The sequence below is a fragment of the Dermacentor albipictus genome, chromosome 2, assembly GCF_038994185.2.
Source record: "Dermacentor albipictus isolate Rhodes 1998 colony chromosome 2, USDA_Dalb.pri_finalv2, whole genome shotgun sequence".
In the NCBI taxonomy this organism is placed as follows: Eukaryota; Metazoa; Arthropoda; class Arachnida; order Ixodida; family Ixodidae; genus Dermacentor; species Dermacentor albipictus.
In genome coordinates, this window is record NC_091822.1 from 53586349 (window position 1) to 53599349 (window position 13001).

General features: G+C 47.1%; 1 protein-coding gene across 1 annotated transcript in view; it reads right to left on the reverse strand.

Moving 5' to 3' along the window:
* LOC135901807 (endothelin-converting enzyme 2-like) overlaps positions 1 to 10040 on the reverse strand; it is a 30844-nt gene extending 20804 nt beyond the window's left edge. Inside the window, exons 1-6 of the mRNA XM_065431648.1 lie at positions 9919 to 10040; positions 8700 to 8889; positions 4974 to 5167; positions 3501 to 3687; positions 2547 to 2739; positions 109 to 288 (exon numbers count right to left, since the gene is read on the reverse strand). Of these exons, the coding sequence (XP_065287720.1) occupies positions 109 to 288; positions 2547 to 2739; positions 3501 to 3687; positions 4974 to 5167; positions 8700 to 8889; positions 9919 to 9978 (1004 nt within the window). The 5' untranslated portion in view covers positions 9979 to 10040. The remainder of the gene's footprint in view (positions 1 to 108; positions 289 to 2546; positions 2740 to 3500; positions 3688 to 4973; positions 5168 to 8699; positions 8890 to 9918) is intronic.
* Between the last annotated feature and the right edge of the window lie 2961 nt (positions 10041 to 13001).

Sequence of the window (13001 nt, forward strand, 5' to 3'; positions counted from 1 at the left end):
AATTGTAGCCAATCTGGAAGTGTGTTCTACTGAGCAGGATTTAATCGCCAAGATTCCTTTCCTTAAGTGCATTTCGGATACCTTGCACTTCGCGCTGATAGTTTTTACCTATGTGCCAACTTGAGGTGGCGATTGAGCGACGTGGCCCACTGGGCGGCGGTTCTTCGGGGTGTGGCCATCTTCTGTATCTGCTTTAATTGGAAGGCCAACTCGCCTTGGCCACGGTTCGCTGCTTCGGACAGTGCACCAGCGACCGCGTATTCATCGTGACGCAGAGTCTCCAGATCCCTGTGGGAAAGGCCGGAATCGGAGACGTCCCAATGTATCCCTAACAAAAATCACAATGGAGACAATTCTGAAGTGGTCTCTGGGCAAGTACAATGCGCGTATTCCCTTTGTTCGACTTCATCATTCGTCATCATTCATTCTTGAAAACCGGCATACCCCAGAGATCAAAAAGTTGGAGAGCCCTTAGACCACTGACCAAGCCTGAAAAAGAATAGCACTTAAATAAAATTATTACATTTATGCGCTTCTAGAGCTGCACATTATAACGACTACTTTCTTGATTTGTTTTTTCCGGTGTTAACTTTGCTTGTGTCATGCTGTGAGGATGTTAATAAGTAAATGGAAATGAAGGAAAACTCCCCGTATGCAGTAGAGTGCCTTGAGCCTATTTTCATCAAAACAATCCCTTACACGAATCCCTGCGCTACGCGCCTCCTACATTAGCATAAAAAGGAGCTCGTTCGCGGTTGAAGCCATTACACAGGTCATCTGAACAGGATGCTCCTAATTTCCAGTGCCTGAGACCGAACGGTGCGTTGTACTACTTGGGGCAAGGCTATTTCGTTTCATATAGAGCGCAATTTATTCAAACAAAACCTCAAGGGACGAGGCAAATGAGTTACCTTTATCAAGAGTTGAATTTACTGAGAGACAGAGCGCACCACTACACAAGATGCTCTTCTTAAAATGGCAGATAATTTATAATCGATAGCATAAAATAGGTATAGTAGATCTCTTTACAAAGCTTCTTGTTACGAAGTCTCTCCTTGCGCGCAGCCGCTGACTAGAGACAAGAGCACACAGCGTAATTACAAGAGAAAACGAGTCATCTGGTAAGAAAGAATGGCCATTTTAGTGAAGCAACCACTCTTGACAACATCAATAAGTTTGATCTTCCGCACAGGCCTGAGCGCAGCGCGCGGACATTTTTTTTTTTTTTTTGCGGCCATCGGAAACGCTGAGCAAACCAAGAGCTCAACTACGTTGCCAGCACAAAGAGATCACAGCAAGCCATGACCATGGTACCGGCACACTCACCACGCTCTAGAATTCTTACACGATTACTAAAGGGAACTGTGGCGCCAGTGTCTACGAGAGCTTCAAGCAGGGCCAACACGGGCTTGATGGTTACTACGTAAACTTCGTCTTTCTCGCTTTTAAAAATTGGTTCGTGACTCTGGAAACCGATTGTTGTAAAGAAAGCACTGCGTTATACATTATTCAATAAACATTATTAAAATTTTCCAAAAGCAAGATTCGAACACAGGACATCGAGCGCGGAAGCCCGTTACTGAAAGCATTATGCCACTGATGCATGGACAAGCGGGACCACTGCAATTAGCAGCGATTATGCATGTTCGAAGCCTTATTGCCTGCTACATTAAGGAAAGTATGGATTCCTTTATTATTGCGGTAACCCATGAACATGACAAGCAAGCTATTTCCTTCAGTGCGCATGGGCGCACTCTCTCTGTCACACCTTCCCTCTCCCCTTATCTTTTCTCCATATTTCCGAGCGTGAATAAACCCGCCGTTCTTCGGCTGGAACGACTGTCTCGTTCACTACGGGAGGGGCGTTGCCTCCACCCGTCAACCATCGCAACAATTATTTAGGCCAATGAAGACAGCTAAAGCGCATCAAAGGAATTCACAAGGACGTCGGAAGGCACAAGCAGGAACATCATACAAATCCATGTACTAACTACCGTTTCCTATAGTAATTATTGGAGGATACTATGTACCACGGTAACAACAAAAGCCAGCAAGAGCTGCCTTTGCTTACATACAAGAAAAGCTTGTAGAACTAGTGAGAAAACCAGTAAAAGATAGTCGCAAATAGTGATACCTGTTCGATGTCGCCGAGATTAGCCGCTCAGTTTCAATTTGGGTAGTATCTTTAGTTCCGTTCCCCCGGAAATAGAAAAAAAAATGTGGTTTCGTGTAAAAAACATTTTTTTTTTCTTTGGCAAAGCCTTAGTGCCAAACCAACCAGTTATCAGGCTATTCCGCTTTAGCTACAGTTCCGTTTAATAAATTTACGTTTGCCGACATTCTATTACATGTTGAATAGTGGTGCCAAGCACGTATACTGTGCCCAGCGAGGACAATTTAGTGACGTCATAACACACACACGGCAGCTCCTCCAGTAGCATTGTTTTCCGGAATGTTTCCAAGCTGCATGGGCCCATCGGTGAAAGTCATGACTAATACTACTCAGTGGCCACATGGCAGTTATTACGAGCGGCAAATTAGTTTACTTGTCGCTGATGGGCACAAAGCTGGTAGTGCGCATCAGGTCGAAAAAGCGGCGCGCTCGGGCGTTGTACACCCCGCGCAGCACCAGGGCGTCCAGGGCCTTCTTCCAGGAGCTGGACACGAGGCCCGGCCCGATGCGCACCTGCCGTCGGTTGTGGCCCGGCAACGGCGAAACCCGCACGGAAAACCACAGGCCTGCAGTGCGTGCGAAATCGGAGAGGAAAGCTCGAAGACGAGCTCTTGGGCACCTTTCAACACTTTCTATGGAATTTTACGCGGGATGTTGCTGAGTACGTTTGCATCCAGATCACTGGCTGTCCCGACCCACGCCAATGATCTCCCGAAGTAGGGAGCGGCCAGGCCATATGTGTATAACAGCTCACGACCGGGTTATTCACCATCATCAGCAAGGATTGCACCAGAATCCGCTTGTTTCCATCATACATCTGACATTTAAAAGCTGTTCGGCCCGTATAACCAGAACAACCCATGCTCTGAATATTGTTTCCTTTAGTTTCAAATTTTCGTTCTTATCATGAACCATTGAAATGTGGGGCGCGCTCGTCTACGGGAACTGCCACAAGAAGCGTTTCGTTAAGGAACTCCCTTCTTTGTGTACACAACCACTCCTGCTATTTCTCAATTTGAGAGTGCAGAATTTCTGAATGAACAAAAGAAAGGAGGCCATTGTCTGCGTTATCATCCCGTCCTTTGTCATCATGAGCTGCAGCATTAACGTGGTTTTAAGTAGACTTTGCGGCGAACGGTTATGTCAGATATTTGTAGCTTTTACATCGGGCGTCAATCAACGCCATTTAAGCACCATCCCTCCGTCTAATCCTCAGGCTTCCTGAACTGTGCTTCCCATGAGTTGACACACATCCAGCTTCCCCTTTCCCTAATGTCGACTACCAACCCATCTACACGTTGCTTCTAGGTCGCATGCATGAGCGCACCGAGGTTCCAGTTGATGTCCACGTCGAGGAGCACGTCGAGAGGCTCCGCGGGCGCCATGGTTTTCTCCGGCCACGACAGCGACCGGTTGGCCAGGAACTGGTGCAGCAGGGACACGTCTCCCGACTGGCTGTACAGGCAGACGCGGTACGCGCGCTCGGCGCGGTTGCGCGGCAGCGGGGTCGGTTCCTGCGCCATGTTTTAGTCACCAGTCCCAGTCTCGTGATGAATCACCATGTAGTCTCGCGATGAATCACTGAGCACAAGGTTCAGTAAATTTGGTGAGGGGAGAAACTTGGTGGCATTATCAACCATGCAGACCAAATGTGTCCGCAGCTGACTTGACCTCGTAAAACCTCATGGGCGCGCCTTTTGCTAGCATAATCACTGTAAAAGACCGCCTCTTCTACACTCGTAGATGTGACACTATGCTGAAAAATCAAACGCTCCTATGACTAAATTATGCGTAGCTACACATAGCCATTAGGATAAGACTACTCCAACTGAAAGAACATGGATAAAGCTCGCTATAGTTATGAACATGCTAACGGCGAAGGGGCATCTCTTGAGATAATTTTCATGTTCTGGAAATTTTGATAAATGCTGGTGGTATTTGCGACCATTGTAATCTCAGACTTTAGGCGCTGCATGGTGTTGTGTAACATAACAATGCTCTACGGTTTGCTTGAGAACGCAACTCTTATCGAATAACGGTTCTGATGATCTCTCTCTGGCTTTCACATGCGAGGCAGTGATCATGTATGTTCTGTGTCACCTGTTATTCCATTGGTTGTTTACTTGACGCCGTGCTACCAGAAGTGGAAAATGGGTCTCACAAACACAACTCTCATATTGTCATCATTGGAGTTGGTGGCCGCATAATGGCCGTCCGATGAAACTTACTCTCTCAAGTGGTCGAACATAGTTTCGTGTATATCACTGCCATCATCTACCCCTGACGTGACATCCACCGTAATGACGCTTTAAAGAACATTAAGGAATCGATGCTGTATCGGCAAGATAAACGTCTGGAATATCGCAGACGTTAGGTTTAGTATGAGCTGAGTTTTCGCAGGCGGGAAAAGACGCAAAAAGACGAAACACTAGGATTTGAAGCTCCCATACTCGCTCCTCGTAACTCCATCTTACATGGACAGCATAAGCTCAAGACTAGTAAATTGGCAATTAGGTTATAAGCTTTATCGTCTCGAAATATGCACATTGATTTATAAGGAATGCGTTGCTCCGGTGCAGCTCTGGATTAATTATGACATCCTGGGTTCCCTTAACCTACACCCGAAGCGCCGCACCCGTGCTCTATTTCTTCCTTCCGTCTCCTCCCCCCTTCCCCATCCCCCACCCAGCAAAGTATGACTACCAGTGGCTGGCAATCGAGCGCGTGACCATTTGCTCAGCTGCATAACCAGATAGCCACTATACGGTGGGCTCTCTCGCAATAGACAATGCACGCAAACCTTGGCGATGATTCCTCCCATGGGCAACGTCATGTTGAGGTTGTGCGCTGCACCGAGGAATCGAATGGCGTCCATCTGCGACACGGCCAGCAGGTCCCGCAGAGCGGTCTGAGCCCCGGCCACGCGAGGGCGCCACGAGCCACACGCGAACTGGTAGAAGTCACCGCACGGGGAACTGCTCTTCTTCAGGGAGTCTGCGTCGCCCACGAACGTCGAGTTCGCTTGTGGCGAGGCACAGCGTGGCTAAGCCCTGTCCGCGCGAGCCCTGGCTGTCCTATGGAAAATGCCTCGAGCAGCCCGCGTTGTGGCCTCAATCGGCTACCATATTAAAAAAAAATATCGCAGTTTCGCCATAAGGGCGAAGCAATGCATGCGAGAGCAACGTGTTAGAATATTGCACGAAGTGTAAGACTCGTAGCTGCCGAGGCAGTTTGAATTGAAGTAAACATAAGCTGACTAATTAGAAGCGAGCTGTTGTCCTAGGGGTGCTCTCTTCGAATTCGGCCATCGGGCAGTTTCATTCCTGTTTATTAAAGCCAACCTCATTCTTAGCGACTTCACCACCACTTATCTGTATCAGGTATGTTGAAACCTCTTTCCTGCGCCGATTCCGGAGGTAATGCAGAGCCGCGCCAATAAAATTGCATCATTTTCTGGTTTGAGCTATGTTGCTGTTTCTCGGTTTCTTTGTTTCACATTGAGATGTTTTAAAATAAAAGCATGTACTGTAGGTATTTTATTTCAGGACATTTGGCCGTGGGCTGTCATTCTCAAAACTCTGAGGAATAGGTTTGTCGGGAATGTAAGACCTCGTGTGAGCAACTTTATCGATAGAATGATGTGGCAGTATAACCCGTATATACGTCACGCTATATAACCAGGTGTGGCGTATGTAGCATACGTACAGTCGCCCAAATCTTTAACTGGTGTGCGGGAGCGACGACTTTTCCGTGCGTCAGCGCCGTTTGACGGGGCGAGGCTGGAAACAGTCTGAGGCTAAGCGCATGCGGACAAAGCGCGCTCAGCTGGGCCCATCGTCTACTAGGCTGTTTCCAGCCTTGCCGCGTCATACGGCGCTGACGCCCGGAAAAGTCGCCGCTCCCGCACACCAGCTAAAGATTTGGGCGACTGTACATATACCTACATATATACGGAACTTCTCGGCGACGAATACGGCGACGGCTAAAATTCGCTTGGAGTGTCAGCATAATTGCTGTCGTGATAAAATATAATATGACCCTCACTTCAAACTGTCTCTTGGTCCCTCTGTGGCTCCTTTGCCTTCCTGTCGCGTTGTCATTTTGCTTACGTAAAGGATAAGTAAATATATTAGACGTGCGCGAACGTTCCAATTTGTAATAGGAATCCAACGGGCTTGGCTTTCGACTTGCATTCGATTCGAGAATTCACTATTCGAAATTGTCCAATATTCGTGCTTTTCTGAAAATAGCGGATAACTGAACGTATTGTATTATCAAACAACAAACGCCGACACATTCAAATGAAAAGCTTTGTTAATGATTCTGGTACAGAAAAGCCGCTGTTCTTGCGCAGAGGCACCAGTTCCTGAACGTACGCACAGAGCAGATAACTCGATCGTACCCCTTAATGGTAATTCAAATAGAACGGTTCGCTTTTAAGTGGCGTGTACATGAATTTCTTGTCTTGCTAATGCAAAGCAATTTATTTTTTTAGACAATACGTATCACCATATTTCTATATCTTTAAAGCAAATAACGCTCGTGAGAATTACGTTTCACTCCTTCAAACAACACAGTACTGTTGTTGATCTGGGCCGCAGACACTCAAGAAAATTACACCCTCAAGGGTGGATTCGATGTGCAAACGAGCTTTTTGCACCTTTACCTTAAGTGGCATTTCGGAAAATGAGTGCTTTCAATAGCAGCATTAATTTCAGTGCGCTAGAAGGGTATTTCGCTCGAAACATACACAATGGTGAAATAAGGGTTCTCGAGAAAGAAAGTGAAAAGCCATAAGTGTATTTCGCAGTGGTTTGCGCTAAATGTTTGTTAGAGCTCGCCATATTGGTCACAGTACGCTATCAGTGTCAACCTGCTACTTCATGTACATGGTGTCCCCGGTAGTGAAGTGTAAAGGGAGCTTTTCCCTTTGTTTCCTAGCCGGCGTTCCACTTTTTACCACTGGCTTCGTTTAAGTTGTTTCATCTCGGTGTTATTTTATAGGTCAGCTGCAAATCGTCAGCCAGTCACAGTTCTTCAGGCCACTTTCGTTCTATGGAAAGGAGGTTTCAATGAACGCCCGTGTTCAGGCTCACGTTCTTTCTGGTCTATATCGTCGGGACCGGCGAAATATTATACGCAGTAAGTCCTGGGGTGTTTTATGCAATATCGGTTGGAATAAACATTCGCTGGTGCAGGCCGAGGAATTTACTGCCGATAACAACGCCTCGTTTATTTTGGAGGTGGAGCACCGCAGTCATTCTGTGGACAGACACTACTTTGTCCCATTCTCTCATTCCCGCCTTTTATATTTTACTGCCATCTTCACTTAATTTGTTTCATCTTGTTGCTGATCAATAAACTGAAGCACTGAAAGGCGTAGCATTAGTCTATGCGAATTACAGCTTTTTAGCACCGTAAGTGAAAGCACAGATGCAAACCGACGAAAGCAGCGAGCACACAAGGAAATGACAAAGCAGGAAAAGTGACCGAGATATCTCGTCACATTTTGTCGCCTGTTGGGCAACGACGTAAAGCGGCGTCACGAAACAGGCGCTTATACGGGAAAATTAAAGTTGTTGCATGACTCCGTGTTCTGGTGTGATTGACACCAGAGCCATCTGCGTCTTCTCTTTCGTCTACACCATCTTTGTTAATCATCTTCATGATTTACAGTCACATGTAGTTACTCCGGACGTTGTGGATGCAACATCACTAATTTTGAACTTGAAAAAAGGGAGTACCAGCGAAAACACAAAGGACGCGCACACAAGGAACAGGCGTTAGACACGGACGGACGCGGTGACCAGCGTCCGTTCCAGCGTCCCTCCGTGTCTAACGCCTTTTCCTTGTGTGCGCGTCCTTTGTGTTTCGCTGGTACCCCCTTTTTTCAAGTTCATCATGCACCAACTGGCCCAAGAGCTTGCGCGAAATCACTGGTTTGGTCAGATGTGTCATCAGGCTGCATCTTCAGTTGCGGATAGTGTTAAAATTCCTACGCGCCCCCCACCCCTTACGAGTGAACTATGCGCGATCAAGGCAGTAGCAACCATGCACTCTGGGTATTTCTCAATTCTCCGCTAGGAATGGTACTGGCACTCGCACAGTGAGGCAGCCCTCACGTAAGTATTGATGTTACTAATAATAGAGGTAAAAAGACGTGTGGAATGAATTATCCATTGCCGTGTTGAAGTAAGTTATGTGGCTTAGAACTAGTAGGTGTAGAGTAACGGAAATTTTATTCTCGCAAACCTATTTTCATTTCTCTGCATTGACGCGTTTATTGAGATGCCGCTTGTGGGAGGGACTTAAAGATTCTTTTCTATAGCGTATAAGGGAAACCGCTAATGTGCTGCGAATGTTACAAAGGAATAAAATACATCGAGGTCTTTCCAACAGGTAACAAACACTCAGTGATCAGGGAGAGCATGACGTAATCTACGTCATGCGTCATTGGCCTTCATTAGTATACTGTGACGCGCACCTGCGCTGAGCTTAAGTGCAAGATCAGATGCCGGCACCGTACCTTCGAGCCTGCGGAAGTGCATGAGGCAGATCTTGGAGTGGCAGGTGTTCCACGTGTTGCGCGCCATGCCGAAGAAGCCTCCGCCGTTGCGGTAGCTGAGCACCGACAGGGCGATGGTGATGGCGCCCAGGGTCATCAGCACGCCCAAGCACGAGGCCACCACGGGTCCCAAGCCTGTCGGCTGCGGCTGCTGCGGTATGGAATACAGTACCCCACATTGTGCGACAGGCTAGTGACGCCACCTTATACTTGCCACAGTTGCCGAAACGGCACGCATACAACACAGATAGGAGGCAATGGAATGTTTTCACTGGTAGATGGCACCAATGAAGCGTTGGTAGACCGAAAACCACGTGCACAATACCCTAGAATTCGTCGTTCTTGAGAGGTCACCGCCCAATATGAAGGAATGCAGTTGGAACCCTACCGCGCAATAACATCATCGGACGGTGTGGATTCTGTACATGATCCAATCTGAATTTCTGTATTTTATAAATCTCATATCCACGAACATTAAACAATCTTACTGATTTCAGGCTTGCTCCCCTGTGATCACATGGCGCGATTCCGTACCAAAGTTGACCGGCATGCTCGTTTATTTAAGGTTCGGTCGTACATATTGGGTCGCAGGTGGAGGTCAGGAAGTGGCACGAGAATCGACGGGTAATTGTTTTTTTTTTTTTTTTGTTCCCGCTAGTTCGGCAAGCCTGCTCAGCCTTCGCCTGAGCTATGCTTAAAAGAACAGCGGGAGCGACACGCGAGCCCATTTTGTGAGTAGCATTTCCAGCTCATGAAAACGTACGATTAACCTTCCGTAGCGACGTCGTGACCTACGTTGGAACCAGTAACACGAGGCAGTATTCGCACACCCAATAATCATCACGCTGGAGATTCCAGAATTACACATGAGAACGGAGGTATGTTCCATTCTGTGCCGGATCCTTACTGTTCCGTATTCGTATAAGCTCTGCTCATTCGTGATCTGTATTACCACCGCGTGCCCAATGTCAGTGAACGCGCGGTACCAATTCGTGGCGTTCACCCGTAAGATGCATGACTGCCACGTTCAGGAATCGCTGTTTTAAAAACGCCGAATAGTAAGCTGGTCTCTTCCAAGCAAACTTGAATTAGCCACCTCCGCGTCCTCGGTGTCGAACATCCATGTTGCAAGTGGCTAGCTTACGCTGGCCTCAACTGGCCGCAGCACGCACAAACTCACCCGCCTTTCTGATCCACTCGTTGAAGGCGCCTCCGATACGCTTGCCATTCTCCGCTGCATTCGTCGCAACACACCTTGAGCTTCACGCCTCCTCGCGTGAGGCGAGCAGGAACGCGTCACTTCTTCTTCTTCTTCACCTTCATATTCACATTTCGGAAATGGGTGGGCTTCTTACCCCAACATCTAGGAGATTCCACGGTTATAAAGAATGAAAATACCGAGAGGACTTAATCGCCAAACGGAATTAATGGCTTCTTCTCCTTACTAAACAATGCAAAAGCTCGAAAACAACAAAAAATCTCGACTATTTGCAAGTTTTTGTTGAAGTGCGTGTGGACAAACCTGGGGTAATTTTTCTGTCCCCTATGGAATTACCAGACTTTCGGCATCGCCTAACGCGTGATACCAAGGGTACGTCTCCGGAGAGGACGGCGGCATGAAACGAAACGCTAACAGCGCATAACTTTTATGTTAAACCATCTCGGACTTAATATTAAAAGAGTGAAGCAACAACAGAAACCTGAAAATTATATATTTTCTTTTGGCGCGGCTCTGCGGTATACCTCCGAGAGGGCCTACTCAAGAAGCCACATTTTTGCCATTCTACCAGAGAGCTCGTCTTCGTTCCCTGCCAGCGTTTCCCTGTATTAAATCTGCATTTCCCAGGAACCGCGAGAAGCAGTAAGGGATCTTGGAATGTTATTGCGTTGCGCTTTTAAAGGCGAAGCTTAAGCGTCCTCCCAGTTTCTGATGTCTTTTGCGTGAAACTTTCTATTTTTTAAAGGTCGTTTTCGTTATTATTACGCAGTTAATATTACTGTAGGGGAAAAGGGAGGGGGAATTAAGGTATTATTTCAAAGGACTGATTTCTCTGTAGCTAGGAATTCGACCTCATCATTACCCTTAGTGTCAGAGATAAAGGCAAGTGCGCATAGACTGTGCTGAATTCTTTCCTTCGAATTCTAATTCGAATAAATTTAGTCAGAATACCAGTCAAAAAGACCGAATAAATGAATGGATATCGCACACAAAGAAAAACAATTGAATTCGTGCATTGTAGAAAAAATAACATAACATCTGTGCAACAATCATTATCCTCTAACTTAAGTTAAGTTTATATTCATACACTCATATATTAATCAACACAAAGCTTTGTTCATGTATTACCTTTCGTAATAGATAAGAGGGCGCTTGGCAAGGATTGAAACCTCGGAACATAGAAAAAGAAAACGTGAAAGAAAGAATTTACAGTTCCACCCGAAAGGCGAAGCACCGATTGCAATAGCAAATTAGTAGTTAGCTGTACGAAGTAAGGATTGTAACTTTATCGGCCCTATAAACTTGTAAACATTCGCTTACTAATTGAATTAACAATGATAGAATATGTAAGCATGACACATCGAGACAGCACTTTCTTTGTGTGTCTGTTGCTTTTTACGTCCTTGCTCAGTCGCGCTTACGCATTCTATCATGGATTCAAGCCAACTAGCCTGTCAACGTGTTTTAAATTCGTTAACCAGGAAGGTGTCGCGTGCGCACAGGTAAAGATGAACACATCTCGCACTATGAGCACGGAAAATCGCTGTCAAAATGCTGGAGTGAGGAATCACGGTAGCAGCAAGCGTATTGACCTTCATGCATGTCTCGCTTCAGCGCGAACGAAACGTCGAAACCACAGTGCATACGAAGCTACTGGCACTACGCGCACTTTGCAAACATCGCAGATCGCTTTGAAGATGAGGCCCGCGCGGGCACGGACTGCGGCCATGTCGCAGACCGCTTTCAACACACACGAGCGCCGGCAACGCGTCCCTACGGCGTCCGCCAAAGCCTCTACTACGGCGTCCGCGATTCGCGTGGCCAACGCCGTAGTAGTCGCCGTGGTTGGCTCCACCACGTACGGAGTGGCGGGCGAGGAGGACAACGAAGCCCCGTAGCAGCCGCTGGAGGAGAACGCCCCTCCTCCTTCGCCTGACCCCCTGCCTCGCGCGCGACAGGAGAGGGCACGCATCCGGGCCGCGTTCTTCGCTCGCGCACGCGAGATTGAACTGCGTTCGCCGGCTCACCCTTACACTCTGTCACTCATACGGAACCTCACGGCAACAGCGACAGCAGAAATACGCCTGGAGTGTCCATATAATTGCTATCGCAATAAAAGCGGCTTGGTGATGGCTCGGGACCTGTACATTAGAAGCGTACATTAGAAAGCAAGTGCGAGCAGCTGATTTTTCCATGTAATAATTTGTGTAGAAAAAGACACCCAATTTATTGCTTGTACAGGTGAGGGTACGTATGTGAGAGTCTTTGTTAGCTCCATGGATATGGAAGGCTTTTGAAAGGATCGACGTTTAAATATTTATGTGAACTTCTTTTTGAACACTTTCGAGAAGTTCCCAATTTCGCCTACAAGTGCCTCCCCAAACGACGGAAGCGTACTCAAACTTGAAGACTTACGCTGTTATATAAAGTTACAAATGGCCCAGGTTGTTCGAAGTATCTCGTCACCCGACATACTAGACCGAGCGTTCGAAATACACGCTGCTTCGTCTGTTGAGCGTGGGGTAACTCAGAGAGCTATCGAAATACACAACGAGGTCCTTCGTTCCCTGAGCTTTTGGCAGGATAACGTATTTAACGCTGCAGTGAAACAAGGTTATGTTAGCCTTCCGTTTGAAGCTAACAATTTTCGTTTTTGATGCGTTGACTTGTTTCGAGCGCACCATGACGCAAAATTCCCAATGTCCTTCTGAAGAACGGCGCAAACATTAACATTTTTCAACACTTTGGGAAGTTTCGCGTCATCAGCACATAACATAACTGAACAGTTTTGAATTACTGCCGAAAGAAACAGCGAGAAGAGGGCTCAGCACATACCTTTGAGGAACTCCTCTTGTAACCGCATAAAGTTCTGACGACGGCTCACTTACGCTAACGCAACAGTACCGGTCGCGCAGGTAGCTTCTCATTAGCACTGTGATAGAGTGGCGCAGATCGAGGTCATTGAACTTTGGAAGGCGTATCTTGTGGCACACAACATCAAACGCCTTACTGAGGTCAAAATAGATGACACCCAGTTTTCCTTT